General features: G+C 37.9%; 3 protein-coding genes across 3 annotated transcripts; 2 read left to right on the top strand and 1 right to left on the bottom strand.

Moving 5' to 3' along the window:
• The first annotated feature begins 646 nt into the window (after positions 1 to 646).
• LOC113699014 (myb-related protein 306) lies at positions 647 to 2,976 on the top strand. Its single transcript, XM_027219040.2, has 3 exons — positions 647 to 1,660; positions 1,797 to 1,926; positions 2,038 to 2,976. The coding sequence occupies exons 1-3, from the start codon at positions 1,528 to 1,530 to the stop codon at positions 2,747 to 2,749; spliced, it is 975 nt and encodes a 324-aa protein (XP_027074841.1). The 5' UTR covers positions 647 to 1,527; the 3' UTR covers positions 2,750 to 2,976.
• Positions 2,977 to 15,062: 12,086 nt separating this feature from the next.
• Positions 15,063 to 15,989, top strand: LOC113700031 (mini zinc finger protein 2-like). Its single transcript, XM_027220444.2, has 2 exons — positions 15,063 to 15,231; positions 15,311 to 15,989. The coding sequence occupies exon 2, from the start codon at positions 15,391 to 15,393 to the stop codon at positions 15,679 to 15,681; it is 291 nt and encodes a 96-aa protein (XP_027076245.1). The 5' UTR covers positions 15,063 to 15,231; positions 15,311 to 15,390; the 3' UTR covers positions 15,682 to 15,989.
• Positions 15,990 to 24,199: 8,210 nt separating this feature from the next.
• LOC113699134 (zinc-finger homeodomain protein 8-like) lies at positions 24,200 to 25,842 on the bottom strand. Its single transcript, XM_027219258.2, has one exon. The coding sequence runs from the start codon at positions 25,559 to 25,561 to the stop codon at positions 24,476 to 24,478; it is 1,086 nt and encodes a 361-aa protein (XP_027075059.1). The 5' UTR covers positions 25,562 to 25,842; the 3' UTR covers positions 24,200 to 24,475.
• Between the last annotated feature and the right edge of the window lie 1,727 nt (positions 25,843 to 27,569).

A 27,569-nucleotide genomic window follows, 5' to 3' on the forward strand; every position in this document is an offset into this window, starting at 1 on the left:
TAAAACCGCCCAAGTTGTTAGCTTCGTAGAATCATTTCAATATTAGCGAGCTAGGTATTGAGTCCCGCATAATTGTCCGGGGAGATGAGTGATATTTTTATAGCATCGGAGTGAAACTGTTAGAAACCTTGAAAGGGAGGTTTCTGAAAAATTATCCCTTCTCAAAGGGTAATCGGTCCTTTTCCATGAGCCGCAGGATTAATGAAACATGAACAGAGGACTTGGTCGCCACACGGGAATTCTCATTCAATTGGCCCACATGCATGGGGCATGATGAAACGAAATATTTTAGACAGAAACGTATTCTGTCATCTGATTGGTTGTGGTTGACTTGGCGACGAGTCGCCCCTCCTCCATCTGACCCAAACATCTTTATGTCTTTGATCAATCCTCCTCAAAGTTCAGGATGTTTCGTGATGAACCCTGAACATACGTACATACATTACAATACCCTAGCATACAATCATTTCATCCCAAGCCCAGCCAGCAACATCTCGAATCAACTTAAATATATATACATATCTGTGGGTGTGTGTATCATAGAATCAGTATAATGTGTGTGTGTGTGTATATCTATATATATATATATATATATATCTTCACCACCGCCATCATGACCATATCTTCTTGTTTTTACTAGGATAGATATCATCATCATCCTCGATCACCGTCGACTTTACTAGTTTACCAACCAATTTGATCATTATGATTCGTGATGCACAAATTGTAAAAGAGTTTTTTAAATGTATAGTTTTAGTTATAACTCTCTTGTACAACCTTTTCTGCACCTATTAATGAAAGCAATTTAATGTTTTTTACTCAAAAAAAGGGATAAAAATCTGAGAAAGTTGCTCGTAAAAAAGATTTTGAAACTTGTAGGAGAACTATTCTATTACTAGCTAGAAATCGACTTTCATTAGCAGTAGTACGTAGTTCATACGAATAGGTGACTAAGGAAGTTGGTTAATATTGCATGGAAACCATAATTAGCAAGGTGAATTGCAGTAATGGATCATCAATAATGAATCAGCACATTGAATGCTACGCGGTTTTGGTGAGGCAGAGATTAGAGAAGAGGAGCTACAGACAGTCACCCAGCTGCTGACCTTAGCACATTAGCTAAGATGGATGGATGGATAGATAGGCCATTGCAGTAAATGCTCTTTCTCTTGCTTGCTGTCACCTTTTGACTCTTTGAATACACCCTTTGCTTCTTTTAGGTCAGCGTTTATAGTTAGGAGGTGGCGGAGGGGTTTCCTTTTTTTCTATATATGCTTTGCAGATCAATAAATCTTAGCGTTGGACAATTGTCTCAGCTTTTCCCAAGAAGAGAAAAATAAGCACGGATCACGACTAGTGGTGCAGAAATAGCTGTCAAAATAGAGAAGAACACAGCCCCAAGTCCAGCAAAGTTTTAGGGTGCACCGAGGGATAGCTTCTGAGAGGGATATCTCAGAAAGAGATCATCAAACGGTATCACAGACTACAAGACAAAGGGAAGGTGAATAGAGAGAGGGAGAGGGAGAGATGGGTAGACCTCCTTGCTGTGATAAGGTGGGAGTTAAGAAAGGTCCATGGACTCCCGAGGAGGATATAATGTTGGTCACTTACGTTCAAGAACATGGTCCTGGCAACTGGAGGGCTGTTCCTGCTAACACAGGTTTCTTCAACTCTTCTGCTTACATTAATCTCACATATTCTTTCTTTCTTTTTTTTTTTTACTACAAATTCTAAAATATTTGGATGCAGAATTCTGATTTCTGAGTTTGGTTTGCTACATGATTTTGACCCGTCAGGTTTACGTAGATGCAGCAAGAGTTGTAGGCTTAGATGGACAAACTATCTGAGGCCTGGGATCAAGAGGGGTAACTTCACGGATCAGGAGGAGAAAATGATCATTCAGCTTCAAGCCCTTTTAGGGAACAAGTATGCTTCTTAAATTTCTAGCCCTTCTCGTTTTTACTGACGATAATGATAACGTCGTTGAGCGTTTGGGTTCAATGTATATATGAAACTGGTGTTTTGGTTTGGGTACAGGTGGGCTGCGATAGCTGCTTACCTGCCTGAGAGAACGGACAACGATATCAAGAACTTCTGGAACACCCATTTGAAGAAGAAGCTTAAAAAGCTTCAAACGGGCTCAGACAGCAGCTCCCCAAGAAACGCGTTGTCATCTTCCCACTCCATTTCTAAAGGCCAGTGGGAAAGAAGGCTCCAAACTGATATCAAAACCGCCAAACAAGCCTTGCACGATGCCTTGTCATTGGAGGGATCTATCCCTGCGCCTGATTCCAAGCCCTGCGATGGTCATCTGTCTTACACAGAACCTGGCCAAGGATCGTCTACTTACGCATCAAGTACAGAGAATATAGCAAGATTGCTCAAGGGTTGGGTCAAAAATCCTTCACCTCGTAAATCTGAGCAATCAAAATCTTCCAGCACTCAGCAATCGTTCTGCAATGCCGCCACGGATTGTACCTCCAGCGATGGGACTCCTAGTGCCGAGAGCAAAAGCGGAATAGATTTATCCGAAGCATTTGAGTCCCTTTTTGGATTTGAGTCTTTCGAGTCTTCAACCTCTGAATTTTCTCAATCCACCTCTCCTGAGGCCAGCATTTTCCAAGGGGAAAGCAAACCGGACCAAGATGGGGCACAAGTTCCATTCTCTATGTTGTTGGAGAATTGGCTGCTCGACGGGAAAGATGATTTGACTAACTTCTCATTCGATGAAACTGCAAATTTGTTTTAGTAGTAAGAATTCTCCTTTTGATTCTTGGTGAGATATTGAGAATTAACTCTTACCATTATCTTGTTAATTTTAGGCATTGACATTTGAACGCTTTTTTTGAGTCCTAGTGTTGCCCGCCCGTTACAGATTTAAGAGATTTATTAGTGAATCATCTTCTGTGCCTTGAAACTCGTGTGTAAAAGCTAATTATGCTAAGTGAATACAATTCTAGCTCTTGATTATACAAATTGCACCTGCTAACAGTTTTTACTTTTTACCTTTTACCGTTAGAAAGGAAATTTTACCAAAAGGATATAAACCATTTAGGTTTATCATGTATGGAATGTCACCCTCTTCGACAGAATAGACATCTGCAACAATTAATTCTTGAAACGATGATTGATCCTATCTCAGAAGGAAAACTTTATTTTGTTAGTATACATACTTTGACATGCCAAAACAAAAAAAGGGTACTTGCCTTTTACTGCAGGTTGAATTCGTAGGCAGATTGGCACTTACTTTATGTTGAAAGGGTTACTGAAATGGCAAAGTTTGTATATATTTAGGAGGGCAGATTGAACGCTACATAAAGGGGTCATAGAATATTGTGAGTGTTACCTGGAGTTAGTAGAAGATGTTTTATTTTTAGTACCATCTGTTACAAACTGGTATTGATTTAAAGAAGACGAACAGGCTGATGAAACAAAACTAGAAGCACCAAGATCTTCTTCTTTTTTAACCCAACTGATAATATGAGAGCGGTTAATAGTAAATACTGAAGCCAAAACAAATGGAGGATGGAGAGCTGTGGGCTTCAGTTTCAGCTTAACACTCAAAAAACCAGGCGAGAAATAAATAAGCAACGAAAAAGCAGTGGCTGAATGCCCTTTTTGCGTCTTATCTGATGTATTAGTTGAGGACAAAATGGTCTTTCTTATACTTTCTGCCTATATACTCTGCTTAATTCCATGCCTCGTATCGTATCTATTTACAGCTTAAAAAGATAAACGGGTTTGAACAGAAACTTGTTAGGCCGCTGATCCGTATCTGATCCCCACGTCCAACAAAAAAAAAAAAGAAAACTCACAAGTTGTAGTGTTTCAAAGAAGTACTGTACTACTAATTTGAAAAGGATGGACTCTTGTTTTCTTGATTTACTAGTGCTGGACAGGTTGTAGAAAATTAATTAATTGTCAGATTATTGTTTGAGGATGTGTGGATAGCAATCTCCTTGGACATCTACAGTTCAGCCTTAAATGCTTACATGTGAAGTGTTTGAATTCTCATAAAAAAGCAAAAAAAAAAAAAAAGAAGTGGCTTGAAGCGCCGCAATAGGAAGTTATCCTACCTGTAAAACCATACACTTAGCATCACTCTTTGCCAATTGGTCCGAGTCAATTCACGGCAACAGTTAATTGGAAATTTTTTTTTTTTTTTGTTGTTGATAAGAGAATCCTCAGCCGCTCTTCGAGAGTATATACTAGATAAATTCAATTTCGTACGAAAACTCGCCAACCACACAAAGGAATAAGACGCATTAAGCAGACCATGTGTGATAGACAGATGTTTTAGGAGAGATTTGAATTCAGAGTGGTCAGAAAGACATGACACCAACTCTACTATCTTGACCAATTTAAGAGACATTTAATCACTAACTTAACCCCTTCTTAGTTGTTAAGTAACTGATTCCATTTGGATTTAAGTTACATGATTTTTTTTAATTAGTATTCCCATCGTACCATTTATTCAGTCATATTTGGGGAATCCAATTTTTTAAGAATAATAGTTTGATTGTAATGTTTATGCTTCTCTTTCTAATTTTATCCCCACAAATTCATAATTTAAATTTGAATAGTAACATGCATATGATTAGAAATAAGGGTTATATTGGAAAAAGAGACTAAAAGGTGTTTTAACTTTTCTGACATGATAATTGTTTCGAGACATTCCAAAATAGAAAGTACAACACTTTCAATGGGACGGAAGGAGTATTTTTGTGATATGATTTATATGAGTTAAAAAAATGAAAGAAACTTGAAACTTTGTGTTTAGAAAATAATTGACAAAATTTTCCCCAAATAATAATACAAATTAACAAGCAGAGAAGAGAGGCATTGAAAACCCAGATGGAGAGAGATATGGACGCTGACAAGCAGAGAAGGGGAAAGTATTAAACTTGAAGAGTCGATTCAAGAATTGTCACATGGCAAGGGACCCTACTTCCAGCAGCCAATATCTCTTACGGGTGGCGCATCCATGGCATCGCCTATGGGCAGCTACAGCAAACAAGCAACGCAAGGACGACAGAGGCATGTGCCCCTCCAAACGAATTGGCCTTGTTATGTTAACCACCGTCACCCAGTCACCTCCCCCTGCTGTGCTTGTAATTGTATTAAGTGAGAGGCACGTGCACCCTTTACGCTTGGGACTGTTCAGTACACATCCTTGTTCGTTGTTCCATTCAGGTATCCTTTTTCCCTTTCTTTTTAGGGTAAATTATCCATTTGGCCCTTGAACTTTTAGTTTAAATAAAATTAAGCTCCTTAACTATTTTTAGGTAACTTTTAGTCCTTAAACTTGTAAAATTGTGCACCCGTGACCCTTTTGGCCAGTTTATCCAATTTTGCAACCGAAAAGTCAATTAACACACGAATGGCAATAAATTGAGTGGGAGGGCATTTTTGTCCACATATATTCTAAGCAAAAGAGAACAACTTCTCCTCCTTCCCATTTCCTAACCTAGTTGGTGGTGATGGCCAGAGAACCTTTCTAGCAGAAGTGAGATCCCGATGATGGGCAGCTTCATTTGTCGACGGCGGTAATGATTGCCACTGCTAGTTGTAGTAACAGGAAAGGAGAAACAAGAATAGCCGGATCAACAAAATTCAGCTGCATTCCCACATTTCAATCAGCTACTCAACTGTAGTCCCTCCTACTATTACAACTAGCAGATTGAAGGGAATTTAGAAGCGGATTGCGGAAACAGGTGGCGGTGGTGGGGTTAGTTGGTTGTGGGAATTAACAGGCAGGCGTACTAAATCATCGAATGATTGAACAAATTGGAAAGGCGGGCAGCGGTAAAAGAGTACTCTATACTCTTTGGAAAATCACAATCAAAATTAGCACCGCCTCCGGCCGGAGGGGGCGGGGGGATTGGTCGGGTGTGTTGTTAGAATGTTAGTTTTTCGGTTATGGGTTTGTGTAGTGGAAAACTGGATAGCTATTACATTTGGGGAGGTGGGGGTGGGGGTGGTCCTCCTCCTCTGAAGTTTCATCTTCATCCCCAGACCTATTGAAATGGTAGTTGTGGATTGCTGGTGTGGTAGCATCGCTCACCCGTTCCCGTTAGAAGGAAGGAGAAAAACAGGAGGCTGCGGAGGAGTAGTTCCTTTTTTGCTTAGAATATGCGGACAAAAATGCCCTCTCACTCAGATTACTGCCATTCGTGTAAATTGACTTTTTAGTTGTAAAATCGGATAAACTGGCCAAAAGGGTTATGAGTGCATAATTTTACAAGTTTGAGGGCTCAAAATTGTCTAAAATAGTTAAGGGACTTAATTTTACTTAAACTAAAAGTTCAAGGGCCAAATGGATAATTTGCTCTTCTTTTTATCTTCTCTTTTTCCTCCTCATTTTTCCCAAACTAGAGTTAGAAGTAAGCGGCTATGGATTAATGGCTCCCTATGGATTAGGTGATTTTTTAGTTGTTTTCCAAAACATTTTGTTGTAGCATTGTCTAGGAAAAAGTTGCACTCTAATTATTTATTAGGGTGTCTTTAAAATTTAAAACTTTATTAGAATTTATATATATAACACCTATCACATTCCACCACCCCTCTCCACCGCCACCACCCCTTCCCTCCGATAGGGGAAGGATGAGTTAGGTGTTATTCATACCGGAACAGGGAGTTCCAAACCTCTCACTTACTTAAAAAAAAAAAAAAAAAAAAAAGGTCCAATTGAAATACATTAAAAAAATGGGCTGCCATAATAGTATATTATCATGACGTCAAATCACTGCAAATCAAAAGTATTCTGGATGCATCATCCCTAAATAATTATTTTGGTTTTGTCCTCTCAATATAACAACAACCAAAATAAACAAAGACTTTTTATGTTTTGTTCGCTTAAAAAAAACACGAGACAAGTGATACCACAAAAAGATGATAGGGCTTACCATGAAAACTCTTAAATAACCATTGACATCCTAAATTGTATGTACTTTTAGGGGAAAAATATACGTTGTTCAAAAAGCGCTACCAATCCCATTTTTTTACTATGGCTTTATTCTCAATTGATTTTTGCTTTTTTATTTTTGAACAATTATTTTGTTATACTCTCAACTAATTTTAAAAAATTGATTTTAGAATTTTTGGGCTCAAAAAAGTTGAAATCAGAAGAAGCAAGCCGTGACGTGCTTTTGGATCTTGATTCTGGCCTATTATTTTATGTAGACAGAATTACCCTTCAAATTTCAGTATAATTACTAAACTATCTAAAAATTATATAACCTTTTATGGTCTTTTTATTTTCTTCTTATTCTTGTCTCACTTCCAAATTCATCTATGCGACTCTGATTTTTCTCATCCACCATTTAATCTTTATAAGAAAAGTAATTAATTAAAAATTAATTAATTAGCAAAAAAATTTATCTATGTAGCATATAAGGAGCAACGTGGTCATTTTCTTATCAAAATAAGCTTTTTAACATTCTTTAAGAACACCTATGCATTTATTAAAATTGCTTTTTTTTTAAACAATAAACGATAACATATAAATTATTTCTAAAAATCTTATTTTTCAAAAATCAATTTTACAAAATCAGAATTAGTTGAGAACACACCCTATGTATCCCTAGGCCACAAAATAAACTAACCCATAAATAAGATTCGAGTACACACCTCTTCTCAAAATTCTAATATTCATCGTCTCTCAATTTCCTTTTTTCTTTTTGTTGTTATTTTGACATATAAAGCAGAGCGAAATTGCATTTCTATCACTACTTTTTAAAAGAAGGAAAGTGTCGGGAAAATTGTGATCTTGCATTTGAAACAAGTGGAAAGGGGCGAGATTCCCCTCAGACTAATACATGGAAATTTCTATTCTGTCATTTGTTTCTTTAGTCAGCCCGCTGGCCTGCGAGCTGCCCTCAAAGGCCTGAGCCCGAGGTGCAAGATCTGTCTTTGGATAAAAGTGGAAGTTGAGTGAGGCACTAGGCCCAAATGAATTGATACAAACTCTTAGCTATGGGCCTTAATGCACCATGGATTAAGGTGCTCTCCTTTGTTGGATGTTGTTGTTCTTTTTGTGGGTTGGGCTAGTTTTAACTCTGGGAGTTAAAACTCAAGATCCAACTTAGGTGATAGGTACAATTTTCAGATGACGTGAGGTTCCAATCATTAAACATTTCTTGTTCTTCCGTTTCTTGTAAAGTTTGCAATCTCCCTTCCTACCCAAAAGAAATTATGCAAGATTAACTTTCTCTAAACTAAAATTTCATAGTGAAAGATTTCAACGTTGGATAATTTTTATCGGGCATTATCATACAAAAAATTGAAATTTTCAAAACAAGTAGAAAGCACATAAAAAAGATTTGGTAGAGATATTAATAAGACATATGTGAAGTTTCTAGTTCGACTCAAGAATTCTCTTGTTGTAAGCTTTGTAATCTCTCCTTAACAAAAGAAAAAGAAAAGGCGAGCTTTGGAAATTTGTTTACTTAAACAGAAGCGACAATGTTAATGGCCGGAGAGAGTACATTTAATATGTTGCTCTCTTTTTTCTTCCGACCAATGGAGTACTTTTTTTTTTTTTTTTTTTTTTTTGAGGTTTGAACACAGGTCTTTCCATTGTAAACACTAATTAATTGGTCGAACTCAAATTGATCAAATCTGGGTCGTTCATTCAAAATTTTTTGGTTTTTGTTTAATTTGAATTGGATAGCCTAGTTCTGGCGAATTTGAGCTAGCCGAGATTGAATCCTTAATCATGAGATGCGATTGTTGGCAACCGCATAAGTCCACGATCAGTTTCACTCTCACCACCGTGACATTAGTGGCCGCATGGATGATTATGACAGAGACTAACTGATAGAATATAATCAGTAACAATTGAATAAAAACAATAAAAGTAAGACAAGAAAATTCATATATTGCACACAGTGAATGTGCATTTCATATGTAGGTTGTATATATTCAATGTGGAAAACGATTTTTTCACTGTGTGTTTAATTAGAGAGAAAAAGAAAAGAAGTGAATCTTCTTTTTTTTTTTTTCTTTTCCTTTAAAAGAAAAAAATATATATCTAACGTATTATGTAGTTTTAGTATAGTAGCAAGAAGGTTTTATGGGATCTCAAGAAAGAAAACACAAGAAGGTTTTCCTCTGAACGTCGTCACTAGTTGATACAACTGAAAGATCGAAGAAGGTTGACGCTCTTGAGTTGCACCAGGGCTTTCTCAGCATTGTCCGCTGTTACAAATGAGATCCAATTCGTGAACCGCGTTTGCTGTTCGACTACTACAAAAAACGAGATAATTTTCTATTCGAAATCCCGAATCAGCATTTTCCTGGAAAGGCCAAGCGAAGAAGTGAAGCAACTGAACTACTCTGCATCAGTATTGCGTCGTTTCCTTTCATATCTGTCAGGGCTCTCTGGCCCTAATTCAAATTGTGTCTGTGTATCTTCTTCAATTGTAAAACCATTTGAGCATTTGCAAGCTGAATGGAGATTGCCATAAAAAACATAGGAGGAGGTATCTTCTTCTTCATCTGATAAATGTTGCTCGTTCTGTTGTGTACGTAGTGCAATCTGCTTTAATTAATTTGAGCTTTTATGTTGATTCGAAAAACGCAAATCGATGTTGCCAAAACAACACAGTCGTACAATCTTCTTATCTTTGATTACGAGGATATCTCAAACTAAGGAAAAGAAAAGGAAAAAAAAAAAGGAGAAAACTAGATGAGGCCTCGAAGATTATGGCCTTGTGTCGTTGTTGATATGGTTTGAGGCTGGTCCACAATCACTGTTTGCTTCGGGATTAAGAAAGCCATCAAAGTGATGCATACTGTGAATGCACGATATGGTGAACAAACAAATACAGAAATGGGTGTCCTGTTTGTCAAGTTGCATCAATCAACGCCAAACTTTCTACAACTAAGTAAGCATTTCCCCCCCACCCCCCTTTAGTTCCATAATTAATTAAGACCATAATTATTGTCCTGTTACAGTGATTTGTTTTGTCAAATCAGATTTATCCGGAAACCAAAAGAAGGAAAAGCTGGTTTAGAAGCCTAAGATGCTCTATTAATGGTCCCAAAAACAGCTACGACGGTAAAATCTTTTTCTTGTGGGCATCAAATTTTGGATGGGTTGGGTTGGTGAGAAGCAAATTTGCCCTCAGCTTTCATCATTCTCCCAAAGCACAATCATGCTTGTGAGTCTCTGTCAAACTTCTACTCTGTCATGAATCCAGACTAACTACCTGCTTTGCCTGTCTTAATCACCATTAACCCCCACTAACTACTGTCCTGATCAAACTGCGTTACTCACCCCCTGCAGCTTTCCTGTTGGCTGTCGTACCCTTACATTCCACTTAGCACCTGTCACCTCCAAAACAAAACCTTGTACCCTCACTCTCATCTGGTACTATTTTTTTCTGCACTACCAACGATCCCAATTCCTGATGAAACTAATTTCTGACTTTGGCACCTGCATCAGAACGAAAACTAGCAGCCTTAATATTTAAGAACCCAAGCCTGAGGAATTTTTTTTCTCTTTGAAAGAGCTACAGGTAAATTAGTATTCGAAATAGGATTAATTTTGTATATATTGACGGAGTCACGATGTATATACTAGAGAATATGGATGCATATCACGCGTTAAAATTTGAAGTTTAAATTCAAATCAAGATTAAATGATATGCATCCATAGAAGTTAGTATATACATCGACAATATATTTAAAATCAATCCTTCTTTGCTTTCCTCTTATACTATTGAATGAGCCGTTTTCTTTTCCTCTTCCTAGTTAAACTAGGATGATTAATATAGGCTCATCTTGGATTGAGAGTTATTCTCACTGACTACCTTTTTTCTGTGAAATTTATAGTAACAAACTTCAAAAATAAATCCAAAAACACACTCTCAAATTCACTAAAAAATAAAAATAAAATGAACCTTGAACTTTATTTTTTCTTCCACATGCCACTACCACGGGCGTTCATCTTTTTTCTTCTTCTTCTTCTTCTTCTCTCCCTCTCTCCTTCCTCTCTTCTCTCTCTTCCTCTCTAATGCGCTAGCCGTAAACAATCCAAACGTGACCAGAGAGGAGGAGTAAGGGGAGAGAGGGAAGGATGGACCAAAGAGCTCTCTAGTTGTGTTGCTCACGATCATATCTAGTTGCAACTAGCGTGACCACAGATAGGGGAGGAGAGAGGGTTGTAGATGGAAGGAGGACCGAAAGGTCGGTGGTAACACCGGAGGAAGGTAGGGATGGTGGTGGGTAGTGAAACTTTTAAAAATATTTCATTAAAATTCGAATTTAAAAAATATCCTAAAATACATCTAGAAAAAACACTTAATTCAAACAAATAATCTACATTAGTTGTTTTTCACATATTTTGTTATGATAAAATTTTTGAAAAACACTCTAAAAAGACATCTAATCCATACGTAACCATAGTTATAGTACATTTTTTTGGGTGCATGAACGATGACATGCATCTATGCACACAACTCGATGTGTTCGAACCAAATACTCCCTCCGTCCCACTTTGATAGTGCTGTTTTTTTTTCACACAGTTTAAGAAAAAGTAGTTAACTTTGTTGGAAAAATAAATTTAGATTGCTATTTTTCTAAAATACCCTCACATTAAATAGAGTACAATTTTATGGGAATTTGAATTGATAGTAAAAAAAGAATCAACTCTCATTAAATGGGGTAGGTTTATAGTAACAATAACTTACATTGAATAAGGGCATTTTAGAAAAATTAAAATGCAACTACATTCTTCAATTGGAAAGCAGACTACAATTTGGGACAGACGAAAAATGAAAACAGAACTATCAAAGTGGGACGGAGGGAGTATAATTCTTTTAACTACATGCTTGAAGTCTTTCCTACTACTTCCTGTGTATGTTCAGAATTTCTTTAAGCTCTCCCAGAGATCTCTGCATTTACTTATTAATGCTTTGAGCTGTCCTTTGGAATGCGCAGTAGGGCAACTAACTACAAGGGGCTAGAAAGTGAGAGAGAAAAGTTCACCCCAGTAATTATTCCCTCCGTCTCACTTTGATAGTTCTGTTTCTTTTTTCACACAGTTTAAGAAAAAGTAGTTAATTTTGTTGGAAAAGTAAATTTAGATTGCTATTTTTCTAAAATACTCTCACATTAAATAGAGTACAACTTTATGGGAATTTGAATTGATAGTAAAAAAAGAATCAACTCTCATTAAATGGGGTAGGTTTATAGTAACAATAACTTACATTGAATAAGGGCATTTTAGGAAAATTAAAATACAACTACATTCTTAAATTGGAAAGCAGACTACAATTTGGGATAGACGAAAAATAATTTGGGACAGACGAAAAAGGAAAACAGAACTATCAAAGTGGGATGGAGGGAGTATAATTCTTTTAACTACATGCTTGAAGTCTTTCCTACTACTTCCTGTGTATGTTCAGAATTTCTTTAAGCTCCCAGAGATCTCCGCATTTACTTATTAATGCTTTGAGCTATCCTTTGGAATGCGCAGTAGGGCAACTAACTACAAGGGGCTAGAAAGTGAGAGAGAAAAGTTCACCCCGGTAATTACTTCCTCCATCCCACTTTGATAGTCCTGTTTCTTTTTTCACACAGTTTAAGAAAAAGTAGTTAACTTTGTTGGAAAAGTAAATTTAAATTGCTATTTTCCTAAAATACCTTCACATTAAATAGAGTACAACTTTATGGGAACTTGAATTGATGGTAAAAAAAGAATCAACTCTCATTAAATGGGGTAGGTTTATAGTAACAACAACTACATTGAATAAGGGCATTTTAGAAAAATTAAAATACAACTATATTCTTTAATTGGAAAGTGAACTATAATTTGGGATATACGAAAAAGGAAAATAGGACTATCAAAGTGGGACGGAGGGAGTAATAATTAGAGGGGAAAAGAAAAACCATTGACTTAATACTCGAAAGCAGCTTTTACGCTGAGTTTATGAGTTCATCGAAGGCCGCCAAAAAGCTAATAAACGTGGACTTTGTTAACTGCATCAGTCGGTCAATGTACATAGCTTAAAATAAATATGGTACATGTTTACCTGGAAAGTCGATCCGACGTCGAATCAGCAGAACAGGGATCACTCCTCTGCCACGACATACATAGCCACATAGGAGAAATGACCGCTGGTGTGTAGTATCAACCATCAACTATCACTTGTCGGAAATTTTTGTGAAATTTGCATTTTATCATCAAATTAAAGGATTTTTATCAGGTATTTTATATACATCTAACCTATCATACGGATATCTATTCATAATTATTTTCTTTAGTTAATTTTACCTGAATCCTTAAATGACAACTTAATAATTAGTCACTGGATACTCATTAAACAGATTTAAAATCAAAGCTGTGTCAAGTCGAATGTTTGGTGTTTTTGCTCTCATCGATCGATGACACTCAGGAAATTAGCGTTCCAAATCTCCATATTATTGTATTTGACCTAAAAAATTCTTATTATTCCTGTATTCTTTTTACAAATTTCTACAAAATAAAATAGGATTAATACTTTAAAAAATCGACCGTTTGACAAACAAAAAACCAATAGAGATATGTATAGACTACAGACGGAATGATTAAAATTTTGATTGAAAAAGATTCAAGTTATTGCTTTGAAGACAATGATGCATGCGAATATTTGCCATCATCATTACCCAAAACATTTGATTGATTGGGACCGAGAGAGAGAGAAAGCAAAGGACATAATCCACATCCCGAGAAACAAATCTCCATCCACTTCGATTCATTCGGTACTGACGGCCACGTTAGATTTTGGTGTTTCCGTAAAATTAGAAGGCCAACGGATCGCTAACCCAAAAAATTGTTACGCCAAAACAGAGTATGAACTGTTTCCATCGTTATCAAAATAATAGAGTGCGAGTTATTGACGGAGCAAATGACAAATAGCCTCTGACAGAAAAGGTTGAATCGAATTCGTTGGATTTAGTGCTTCGATTGGAGTGCTAATCGGTCATTGTGTCCTTAAACCTAAGTGCATTAGGCCAAGATCTTGTGCCTCTAGCTGAACCGTAGCATCTGCATTTGGAAGCTTTTTTTTTTTTTTGTAACTGACAAATTTTCATTGTAAAGATCGAACCCAATAAACCCCATCCTAATAAAGTTGTGATCATGATTTTACAGGGAATCTTTTAGAGTTTGATCAGTAGCCAATAGCGATAAGGCGAGTCACGTACATCTCCTGAAAGTTGAAACTGAATGTCAAAGCAAAGAATTCCTCGAGGGGACCGCTTTCCGGGCACAATTTTCCCTCCCTCCATATGAAATAGGAAAAATAGTAACGCCTTTTAAAAAAAATTATTATTATTATTAGTATTATTATTGCCAAATTGACTCGTGGTGAGTGTGGATGTAATTGGATATAATTTTTCTTCTTCACATGGAGATTGTAGACTTGGAACGAGCTCCACCATCAATTAGTGAGGGCGGAATAGCTTATTATATGTTTCCCCTTTTGCTTGTTTTTGGTCCTAAACGTGTGGTTGTGATTAAAAAAATATATATTTGAATTAATTTTGTATATTCACTAACAAATATGGATGCATGTTATTGAGGCCGTGTTTAATAATTTAATTGAACCCTTCATGTTAATGAATTCAAATAGAGTATTAATATGCTGAAATGTGTTTAATAACAAAACAATAAAAACGTCTTAATTATTTAAGTGCTTCTGAATTGTTTATGCAAAATTTACTGAAAGCAATAAGTGATACATTATTCACTTATTACTTAATGCAGAATGCTTCCAAATATTAAGATTTCAGTAACTAACAATTCAGCAATTAAATGAATTCAGATTAATTTCAAATACCCTTAATTTTTAGTTTGAATTTTAACTTCAATTCTTGTACGCACGATATAAGTCCATGCTCGTTAGTGCATGCACTTTTAGTGTATATAAGATCAATCCAAAATATTTAATGGATTTGAAGCCTGAAAAATTGTATTGAAACCCAATCGTTTTATTGATAAAAATTAGCAAGTATTGAACATTTTGGCTTTAAAAACCGGGGGATTCGATGTATCAGTAGTTAAACCAGTAAACTGTTCCTTCCACGGTAAACGTGGACAGATAGTAGCTCCACCAGAAACTTTCCAAGTCAATATACAGTGATTCATTTCCAATAAAAAATAATTCTTCCACAAGGTGTTGAAAAGAGAATGGTTTATGAGCTGTACATAAGCATTGCCCCCTAGGGTTAGGGTTTTCCCCAGAAGTAAGAATAGATTTATGTATATGTGATCTACTAGCTAGCGAACATCTCCTTCTAAATTGATCTCCTTTCAATCCTGCAGGAGGGTTCTTGGCTGATTCACCGTAGTAGTCTGAACATATACATCCATAAGGGTTCTTGTAGTAAGAGCTGGTAGAAGACATGAAGAAGCGCCAAGTGGTGGTAAAGAGAGATGAATCTTCAAAAAACGCGACGAATTCGTCGTTTACGGTAAGGAATGTAAGATATGGAGAGTGCCAGAAGAATCATGCGGCTGGCGTTGGAGGTTATGCTGTGGATGGATGCAGGGAGTTCATGGCTAGTGGGGAGGAGGGGACAAATGCTGCACTCTCTTGTGCTGCTTGTGGCTGTCACAGGAACTTCCACAGAAGGGAAGTGGAAACCGAGGCCGTCTGCGAAGGTTCTTCCCCGTCCTCGCTTGGGCGTACATAGATAAACTCTCCTAATATTTTTCTATCTCCAAAATACAAGTATGTTGATGGTTTGTTGTTTGCTTTATTAGTTATTACTATGTTAACCAGGGGTTGAGTTGAATTGCGTGTCTGCGTTTGTGTTTTTGTGTGGAAGCTCAAGAAACAAGCAGGAGTTCTTTTATGTCTTTACTAAATTATGAGATCGTCAAACTGCCTTTCATGGTTTATTACCAAGGGTGAAGTGGGTGGTAACTAGGCATTGCCATGGGCTAAATTTGCTATGTCCTTTGTTCAGAAACATATATATATGATTGCCTTATTCTGTGATTTTCTTTTTTTGTTGTACCTTGAAATTTGATTAAGCGGAAGTCCCGTGAGTTCATTCCCTTGATTCTTAATTGCTATGGAATCGAATTCTACAATTTATCTGTGCTCAAAGAACCCGTCTTTTCTCCTTGTAGTTGAGTTGTTTCGATTGATCATTGATCCTTCAAATGCAAAGAATGTTGCATGAATGCTTGATGTGAAACAACACAAGATTGATCTCATTCAGAACTACCACAACATACTATGAGATGACCTAACTAATGAATTATTAGTATCGTATGGTCATCCTTAACGTCCCTTTTTTCAAACAAACAGCGAATCTGTTATGCCATTTACCTGATACCTTCTTTAACCATGGCTATGTTTGGTGACACAGACCATGACGCTAGTCACGTCTAGAGTTGGGTGGCTTTGGATTTTGCCATGGTTCTTGGACATTTTGGCACGTCAAACACGATGATAAATATATATTGGTGGTCAGGATGAGTGGGTTCCTGATTGTGCTGATGAGGTGTTAGAAGTTCTAGGCCACAAAACTGATTGCTTGGATATGTTACAACTATAGTATACCTAACCTGCAAGAGTAGTCTTTCTCTCAAGATAATACGCGTAACCTAACCTGCAGGAGTAGTATTTCTCTTATACGATAATACGTGTAATGAAGGTTTTCTGCAACTGAATGTCCAAGTCTTACCCTACGTGCCTGTGATCGACGTGGGGCTTCTGTAGTGCCAAACGGATGAGTTTGGGAATAAAAAGAACCAAGAAGATTGGAAGAATAGCCACGTTTGTGTTCTTCCAAAAACATGCTTAATATATGCCATGTGCTATGGATCAGCAAAAAGTGCCCAAGTTAGGTAATTGAGTATGGAGGGGGGGAGCAATTATTAGGTATGCGTTGATTTAAATCAGGTGAATGTCAAATCCTCCCAAAACTGTGGCCATTGTATGTTTTTGCGTTTTGGACTGCTGCTCTTTGTCCCGAATGCCGGCGGAGAAAGGCTTCCTGGCTTTGGCCAGCTCCGGGATATAAGCGTGAGACATTACGCACGGATCAGATGCACAGAAACCACAAATTCCATTTTCATTCTCTTTACGCACTGGCCGAGTCTTACAATCCACAGTAAGGTTTTTCCCGTTACAACTTGGCCGGAGAATCTCGGAGCTTCATTATGCATTATTGACGATCCCCTCGTTACCTGGAGTCGCATGACTTCCTTCCAAGGAATATATCGGTCGCCTGCTCAGCCGGGATATGTGACTGTAACTTTTCTTGGCTCTCATTTTCAAAGGATGAAAGAAACCAAGAAAGAGTACTGCGTCGCAATTCGATTCCTTCATTGCAAAGTAAGTACTACATGATTGGTATATTGCCATTCGTTACTATGATCAAGAAAATATACAAGAATAGCAAATATCTCGTCTACTACTCGCAACTTGTAACAAGGGCTCTGAGAGTTTTGAAGTGTGTTTTTCGTTTGCGACTTTAATTAATTAGGGGTGCCATTGTCCCCAACGCGACACTCAATCAAAAAGTCCGATGTTGTTGGGCCATCAGGGCCAGAAAGAGTCTGGCAAGCTTCTTGGTTTTCTTTGGACATATGTATCGCTACATCTGGAATTGGATCTTCAACTCACCTAAAATCTTGGTCTAAAATTGGAAATTCCATTAACCGTCGGTTCCATTTTCCATTTTTTGTTAAAGGAAATCTGTTGATCTATTAAGTTTTTAGTATTTTACCATGATCAAAATCTGCACCCCCCCCCTCCCCCAAATTTTGAGAAAAAAAAAAAGGCCCAGATCACCCGTCAGATGTGAAACAGAATAAATCGAAGCGTCAGACTAAAAACAGAGAGGTTAAGATGGACACTGGCAAGCCCAATGCAAAATTGGGCCTACGGTCCATCGTTAGCGTAAGGGTGCTTTTAGATTTACAGGCATCTCGAGAAAGACGGATTGAGGTTCTGCTTATATTGTGACAGAAGATGAGGGGGATAAAAAACTCTCATTCCTTTAGCTTTCCTTTATTATCCCCTTAGCCAATTGTTATCCCTTTAGCATCTGTTATTCTCGACAAGGACCCGAAGATCCCATCAGTTGTGCTGCACTAACGAGACCGTCAAAAAAGGATTACATCTTTATACACATTCTATTCCCTGTTCGCAACCATACCTTTTTCCTTTTTCTTTTTTCTTTTTTTTCCTTTTTTGGGCTTTGGGGTGGGGGTGTGTCCTTTTCAAATTCAACTTTTGAATTCCAGATGATCGATAGATTAAGTACCAAGACAATTAGACAGCACGTAAATTTTTCCTAGTTCATGTAACTTCAAGAATATAATTTAGTATGTTGCATATATTGAGGTCTCATTGAATTAGAGAAGAAGATAGTACTAGTCCGTTTACTTTCTTGTTCTGCCGGTTGACAAGAAACTTTCTTAAAAGGTACTGCCTGATTTGCCATTGTGTCCATCAATACTGAGTTGATTGATTGGGTATGAGCCCATTTTTTTGTTTTTTAAAACCATTTTTTGGGGGTGCTTGTATCAATTTTGAATGCCTAAACGACTACACAAATTACTCATATTTTTGGGTTAATGGCCACCATCAACACATTAAGGCTTCGTTTGGGAGTGGAGGATTCGGACAGAAAAGAAAGGGAAAGAAGAGAAAGTTAGCTTTTCTTTCGTTTGTTAGTTTTTAGTAGGAAAGAAAAGAAGGGAAATGGAATGATTTAAGAGGATGAATAGTATGCAAAATTTTTCCTTCCAAATTGGAGAGAAATGGAGAGAAAGTTGGAAGAAGCTTATGAAATTTTTTTAAAATACCCATTTTATCCTTAAAAATGTCTTGAACAAATATTTAATGACTTTCATATCCAAAATCATTCCACTAATTCTCAAAACTCCCAAACAACATAACAATCCCTTCTCTTCTCTTCTCTTCTCTCATAACTTAAGTTTTCCCTTCTTTTCTTTTCTATCCTAAACTCCCAAACTTAGCCTAAGGCTTGGTGGGGTGGATGACAAAGGTTCCTCCTACCAATTTGTCACAATTAAATGTGGCGTTGTTTAAAAAATTTAGACGGATGCATGTGTGTGTGTATATTTAGGTAGGTATGTGGCATCTACAATTTTACAGTGTTTGGCTGTCGGCGTTGTCGCTAGAGCATCTTCTGTTCCGGTGGAAAATTCAGTGAGGGTTATCGGAAAACAATTATATATGTACCCTTCTCTTTTTCTTTTTTTTTTTTTTTATTTCAATTACATCCCCCCTCTGGCTGGGATACGAGAGAGAGAGAGAGAGAGAGAGAGGAGGGAATTTGATTTGTAACACGTGAATCATGAGGAAGTTAAGTTTCTAACTCTTTTCTGGACAACCAAAGTGCGAACAAGTTCATAATCATCACGTGAACGCTATACTAAATTGAGCATTTTATAAACCTTGTTAAGGACTGCATGCATGATTCCTGTCGTATGAATATTACTGCTGTCTCTGTATGCTAACATATTTGACAGATCGAATCCATCACAAACCCCACAACCCATGCCTACGTTACCTTATATATAATTAAAACATCATAACAAAGTATATATGCTAGCTGTACCTTCCTTAATTGTCGACGGGTAGCAAAAAAAACAACAACAAACAAAAAATATGTTACCTACGGAATTCAAGATAACGGCCGGGTTCAACTCTGATCACATAAAAGGGTTCCTGTAGAAGAAAACAAGTACTCCTACATAGCTGCATAGACATATAATATATGCGTATATATGGCAGAAAGGATGAGAAATGGAGGTGGGGTTATAACTTATAAGATGGCGCTCTGAGGCGGGGTTTCCTGAAAGCATCTTTCTTTCATTAAGCAGTCACTAGCTGCCGGTAAACTTTGGACAGCCATTTTTCGCCGAAAAATTGCGTCATTTTTTCGTGATCACATTTCCCAATTGCCTTTTTTCTTCACATACATCAAATCGCTACAGTGATTTTTCTACAAAAAATCCAAGAAAATGCAATCCAAACAAGGCCTTAACTAAACAACACCAATGACCAAACCAGAAGCTGGGCTACTTGCCAATCTGGCTAAACCAACAAATACTTGCTTCAACGCATTAATTGTTGACAACGATAAGCATATAAAAATGCCCTTCCTTCAAGCCATGTTCCTCGTAGATCTTGTCAAATGCAACCATGCAAATAGTAGAGTAAAAAAAAAAAAAAAAAAGTCAATAAATAGTAACTAACAAATAAATATTTTTTATTAATAAAAGTCATGTGCAGAACATAAAAATTAGACTACAGTTCTTTTCTGATTAAGTCAATCGTGTACAAATAAGAATTGTAGCTGGTTGAATTTCATTTAATTTGTCATTTGTTTTATATTTGTATAATGTTTTTTCCTAATGTTAATTAATAAAATGGTTTGGCTCATTAGGCATTTGAACTGAGAGTTTGTTTATTTTAGGAATTTACATAAAGACAAATTAGCATTTCCTTCAAGTAATATTTGAAACTTATAAACAACAATTTAAGAACTAATAATAATAGTCTATGAGGAATTTTTGAAAAGTCTAGGGGAGAAGGGCCCCTCCCCCTCCGTGTGAAAGAAGTCATCGTAATTAATTAGGCGTATTCCATAAAAAAGTTTTTGAGTTAGTGAAACTTTGAAACACATTAATTACGATATTGAGAGGTCAAGATCATTAGGAGCTTTTGAAATTTAAAACGTGCTGTTATGCACCTAGTCCTAATCCCTCCCTGAGGATACAGACCCACATTATTCAAAGTCCACTAATTGAAAACAAAATTTGCCAAATTAAGGAAGTGAACGACCGTTAAGAGAAGAATTGAGCGGTCTGGTCTGCTCAAGTCCGTAATCCATACATGCATATGTTACATAAAAGTCACTCGGCGGTAGTGAATCATCTCCAGCGACATCACATGGCCGGCCAACAACAACAACAACGAAAATAGGCCTATCATCAAATTTGCTTCCGATTTTGGTTAGACAAAGAAAGCTTTTTCTTTTTTCTATTTTTCCTCTTTTTTTGGCCCCTTCTTTTTAACACATAACTTTTCAATAATAATAATATAAGAATGCGCCTTTAAAAACGTTTTTAACATTACTTCACTTAATTAGACGCGCATGGAACCCATCGGGAGCTGTCTCTCTTTGTGATTTAGGTAGCGTGCAGTAGCTTTCCTGGATGCAGAGAGATCTTGAATACTGGACCACCGTGCTTAGACGAGTGGCGAAAACTATTAATGGCGGCTTTGTACGGACCATGTGAACATGAATACGCTTCCCTTCTGAACATTAGGGATCAAGCCACCAGCTCTTTGCCCCGGTGGTGGTGGTGGTGACTGCCAAGCACTCACTCAAAAGTTTATTAATCAACTGCTCTAATGCATCGATCAAATTGATTTAAGCAGTACATGGTTGAACAGTGCCCTCGAACAAATTTAGAAGGACGAGATTTTCATCATTCGAAGAGTTAAAATTTTAACTTTTGATTTTTAATGTTGAAACGATGCGATCAATGAATGGCGGTTAATAATCAACTTGGGAGAATTGTTCTATAGTAGTAGTATTTTAAAACTAACAGGTTTTCTGGAGTCTCGCAGAAATGAAATGGAGCCTAGGGAACCAACGAAAATGTACAACAAGTCGCCAGCTTGAAATAGTGAAAGTAACTAGTAAGTACCACTCATACATCCTTTGTAAGACGGAGAGGAAATTGAATTGGTGCGACCGCAACCACGTATGTGCCTAGCGTCTCACTCAATTACACAACCAAGGGGACCGCTTTCAAAGGGGTGTAATAAAGTGCACTGCTCTTTTTGCAGGGACGGATGAGGGGCACGTGGCCCTTTTCAGTTATACTAGTACTAAATTTCGTTATTATAAATTTCAAAGCCACGCTTTCAAATGTTGGTCTGTTTGGATTGTGAATTATTAGAAATATTTTTACTGTAACACTTTTTGTGATGTGATGTATGTGAGATAAAAAGGTAATTGGAAAGGTAAAAAGGTGTATTGAAAATTGTAATAATGATGTAAGCAAATAAATTTGGGGAAATAAAGCCTAATCCAAACAAACCAGTTATTATTACCATCATCTTTTAAAGGATATAAAACTTGTTACCATTCATTCCCAGCTTCGTGGCTTCTCAAACCCTGCGTTTGGACTATAATTATTTGAGTGGTCCATTTCTTTTCTTTTTTTTTTTTTTTTTAAATCCAACTTAAACATTCTTTCATTTGCCAAAGGACACATCTCTTGCTTTTTGATTAGCACTCGAGCCGTGATATTTGAGTTGGACTCTCTTTTTTTAAAAAAAAAATCCGTGGATCGAAGCTGCATTTAGCACAATTTCCTACTTTGAATAAATACATCAAGGAAAAAAAATGATTTTTTGTCAAATTGCCATTTACCCCATCCTGTTTCCATAGCTGTGAAGAATGATAATGCAGTGACATTATTATAATCGAGGCGAAAAGCTGTAATCCCAGGCAGGCGAAGAGAATCCAAGCAAGATATTATTTTATCATTACTATTTAGTGCCTCGTCGTCCTTTAATCCTTTTCCCCGGGACAATGTATGTTTGGTCCGATCAATACTCAAATCGTTATCACGTCGCGCGACAACTCATTTCCAATCTATGATCCTCCCCACCACCGGACGCCCCCCCCCCTTTTTTTTTTGTTTGGCCCCCTATCTCGCGTTTGCAGCCAGCCATCAACATCCCTCAAGATAGCTGAAAATTTTTTATAATCAACCAAACGAACCCTTAAGGCAAAACCAAACTAATAGGAGCACTAGCATCTCGAAGTTAATAATATTATTGTTTGGCTGCTGATGAGAAAAATTCACGAACTAAAGGAACCAATCCACAAAATTAGGTCCCGATTAGGATTTGATGATTGGCAGTGGCTAAAGGAACAATAATTAGTACTCTGTGCGTGATAACGATAGGTGTTCCCAGCCCAGCTGTATAAATCTCAAGAATATCCCCCCACAATGTTTTGAGTTAAAATGGGGAACAGACCCATGTTTAGGTTGTTGTTGGACCTTAAAACAGTTGGGAACTCGGACACAAGTTGTGCGAAGGAGCCCCCCACCACCTCAAGAAAACAATAACATTCCTGACTGACTTCACTCCTCACCAAAACCCAAACAACCCACAGAACAGAAGTTGACAGACAAGACACTACACTTCCGTCGTCTGCCTAATCCTAGCCCCTAGCATAATAATTAGTAGAAGAAGAATTGCTTCCCTTAAAAGGAAAGAAACAAGTGTCCTAAAAGAAATGCTAAACAAAGGCTTGATTGTCTTTGTTAGCAACAACATAATCTCTTCTACAACCAATGGAATGGATAGAGTGTGATTTCTAATTAAATATTAAACAAAAGGGCTTTAAACAAATACTAGTCAAAACCACATCATGCATAATCTTTACTTTAAGCAACCCCTTGAATTAGTGGCCTAGTACTACTTAATTAAATTAAGTTTAAGGTTCATAAAAAGAGATTGTCGGAATTAACAAACATTAAAAGAGATTCTCTCCACCATGTCTAGAATTGTTGCAACTGGGAACCGCTAATTATTTGATTAACCCCATTTAATTAATTAAACCCCCCCTTCCCAATCATTGTCCACCACAAAAGTTATTAATATACTACTAATACTACTAGCGCTGAGGATAAGAGACTCTCTTTTTACTTTTTTTTTAAAAGTTTTCTCTTTTCATTCCGGATCGGTATTATGCATTAAATCGGAAAAGAAAAAGTAATCGGGGTGACTGATGACGATAATAGTTTTCTAAGGGCGCCCGTAATGCTACTGCCGCTCCAAATCAAACAGCAGCTAATTCAGACTAGACCGCTTGCTGGTTTCTTTGCTACTGAAAATCGGACAAGAGTCATTAAAACACTTGTTGTTTTCTCTCTCGAATCTCCACCCCTTGGCAGTCGGTTCAGAGGATAGCTGGATAGGGAATCAAATCTCATCTTAGAGCATGCAAAGAAGATTAAAAGGAAGAAGTAGTGGTGGATCACTTTTTAACCATCACCTCCCCCACAGAACCACCATAATCAAGAGTGGTGTCCACTGAACTCAAGGCAGCAGCAGAATCCCCAGAACGAGCAAAACTTAAAAAACAAACCAAGAAAAGGTGGGAAAATGCAAGGATTTTAAGCAAATCAATGTGTCAAAACGAAAAATAAAAAATTTAAATTCCCAATTGAACAATAGCCCCTCCATTTTTATCTTTTACTAAATCTTTTTCACGGATCGCTAGTCGTTCGTTAGCTAAGAACAACATTCTCAAAATAGGGGGAAGAAAGGAACAAAAGAAAATCTAATAAAGCAGTAACTAACAGTAGCAGTCTCAGCTTAGTGTCTCCACTCTCTTTTTCTTTCTGATAGCTATCACCTACTAAAACTTATTATTCATCCTTCATCCATCCATCCATTCCAAAAGATCAAGAAGAAGAGGATGACCCGTTAGTGGCCACAACATGAGCACTAACACTATCACTATGGTGCATTAACTCGTGGTTATGACTCCCGTTTTTGTTGTCATTGTTGTTTTCATGATTTTGGTGGTGGTAGTGGATAGTGAATTCCATACCGTTGCCGTTGTCTGTCGTTGCTGCTGCTCCTGCGGCCGCGGAGTTGGCCCCGCCGGAGGAAATGTTAGCTTGATCTCTCTTTCCAAAAGTGTTTTTGTTGTTATGCATCCAAACTTTGAGCACCCCTTTATCCACCCCAATTTCGTTGCAGAATTCCGCGATCAAATCTTCGTCTCTCTTCTGAATTTTCCATCCAACTTTCTCAGCGAAATCCAGCATTTTTTCCTTCTGATCCGGAGTGAATTTTGTCCGGTACCTCTTCCTCCCATTCGAGTTTCCAGCCGTGACAGCGGCGCCCGCGTTGGCCGTGGGGGTTATGGGGATGTTGCTGTCCTGGGGCGGGCCCGACAAGCCTGCACTGAGGGCGAGAAGCATGTGGGGAGCCGAGGGGTAATATGACGAGGAGATCGGCGGAGGAGACGGAGAACTGGGGCTGCTGTGTCCACCGCTGCTACGTTGAGCTGGTGGGAGCGGAGGTGGAGGATGGTGGCGGTGGTGGGGCTGGTACTCGAGAGCTGCGGTGGTGTTAGGAGGTGGGAGCGGCTCTTCAGGCTCCCGGCGGTGGAAGTTGCGGTGGCAGCCGCAGGCAGCGCATTTGAGGGAGGTGGGGTCAGTGGGAGTGGCAGTAGGGGAAGGCATGAACTCGCCGCAACCGTCGACGGCGTGGCCTCCCAAGCTGGCGGCGTGGTTCTTGAGGCATTCCTTGTAAGTAACCAGAAGGGTAGCATGTGGGTGGTGGTGGTGGTTGTTGTTGTTGTTGAAGCTGGCGTGGTGGTGGTGGAAGTGGTGGTGGACAGCAGGGTGGCGCTTGAGGACGCCGTTAGAGAAAGAAGAGGGCTTAGATGGTTGGATCCGCGTTGGGGTTTCGGTTTCAGCTTCGGGGGTTTTGACAGATGCAGTGGTGGTGATTGTGGTATTAGTGACAGTTAAGTCCATGGCTCAAACATGTAGAAGAATTTTTAGTTACAAGTGCTAGTCTGTTTTTTTTTTTTTTTGGGTGCCTTTCCTTTAAGATAGTTGAGGATTAGAGTTAGGGTTAGGGTTTTGGACGAAAAAGATGTGGAGCTTTCTCCATGGAGCTGGAAGAAGAAAGGAGGAGGAGAGATGTAGCTAAGCTTCAGTGGGTTAAGGTGGGGAAAGATAGATGGAAAGAGAAAAGAAATGAAAGACTGAGGGAGCTGTGGTTATGGGAAGGGGAGGGGGGAGGGGTGGGGGGCAGGGGTGTTTTTGGAGTTATGGATGGGTTGATGATGGAAATTGATGCTGCTGGCTGGAGGATGGATGACTGTAGATAATAAAAATCTCGGTTTTGTGGTCGTCCTTCTTAACCACTTGTTTTTTTAACCCGAGTTCTAATCTCTGGTTAACTTCCTCGTCCCCCATGTCATGAACCGCTGCTATAAGTTTTAATGCTGCTCCTCCTGCTGCCATCAGCTCTCTCATCCGTGTCTAATAAATATACCACTCTTTTATCTTTTCTACCCCCATTTCGTCTTCTGTGATGCAATAATCTCTGAATTCAGTGGTTAAAAAGGGAAAAATAAAATACGAAAGAAATAAGACATATATTACTTTCTTTCACATATTTCCTTTTGGAGTCGATTGCAAATTTTAAATATGTTTACAGGAAAATAAAAAAGAGCAGTGATACATAAGGTAAAGCTGATTAAGAATTAGTATATATAATTGCGATGCAAGCAAAATAGTACTGTAGCACTATTGGATTGTAAGTTATTTGAGATTATTTGGGATATTTTTACTGTAGCACTTTTTGTGATAAAAAGATATTGGGAAGATAAAAAGGTGTATTGGAAATTGTAAAGATGATGTAAGCAAATAAAATTGGGGAAATATGAAGCAATCCAAACAAACCCTCAGCGAACATTTTACTATCCAAACACACTCGAACCAGAATTGAGATGGTAAACAAGAAATTGGAAATATGTTCACAGAATTGACCCCTCCCGCCCCTCCCCAAAAAAAAAAAATTAGTTTCCAAGATAGTTACTATCCAAATTGAGATAAATTAATAATTAATTATTAGAGTTTCAGCAGTCTCAATAATGGGAATTGATTGGTACATTTGATTTGAGCGAGTGATGGGCTTGTGGAATGCATCTAGGCTCTAATGCAGTTGACTTGCCCCTTAAGTACCACATTTATCAAACTAGTGGGAGAAGATTATTAGTGTGGAAACTGGACTTCTTTTTCGCTTTTTTTCCTCCCTCCTAAGTAAATGTAGAGTAGAATAGAGGCTAGCATTTGTTCAAGATTTCCTCCTCAATTAACTTTGCAAAGAAGTACGAGTGTTCGTAGTTTATCAATGATCACTTTTCATTTTTAGTAGGGACAGTATTGTAACTTGTGGCATAGCTTTCTTTCTAATAACCACACATTGTGAGATTTTATTTTTTTTTTTTCCCGAAGGGTATGACATGCTCTGCCCTACAAAATGAGAAAAAGTATCAACTTTAAGCCACTTTTGAAGCGAACATATATATAGTTGTAATAATTTCAAGCCGGTTGCTTGCAGTTTAATGGGCGGGTTTGGGCCGGCCACAAAAGGATTATTTTAAAGTTGGACAGTCGTAGTGAAGGGTGCATACACTTTTCAGCCAACTCATTAGTTCTGCTGCTCAATCAGTCAACCTCCAAAGACTGGCTAACTTCATTTTAAACTGTAGCTAGGGTAGGTCAGTTTAAGGGTAAAAAAAGAAAAAAAAAACTGAATTTAGATATAATACTACAGTACTCTAACATGGCCAAATTGCTGAGTTCATTACCAATTACTTCAGGAGGAGGGACTGGAACGGTTGTCTCATCTCGGAAGGTTCACGGCCATGATTAAGTCAAAAAAATTTATGCGGTTCAGATCACTCCTTGTAATTCGATTTTTACGTCGTGTGGGATCCACAAAAATATTATTTACTCGCTATTGTTCTGT

The sequence above is a fragment of the Coffea arabica genome, chromosome 7e, assembly GCF_036785885.1.
Source record: "Coffea arabica cultivar ET-39 chromosome 7e, Coffea Arabica ET-39 HiFi, whole genome shotgun sequence".
Taxonomy (NCBI): Eukaryota; Viridiplantae; Streptophyta; class Magnoliopsida; order Gentianales; family Rubiaceae; genus Coffea; species Coffea arabica.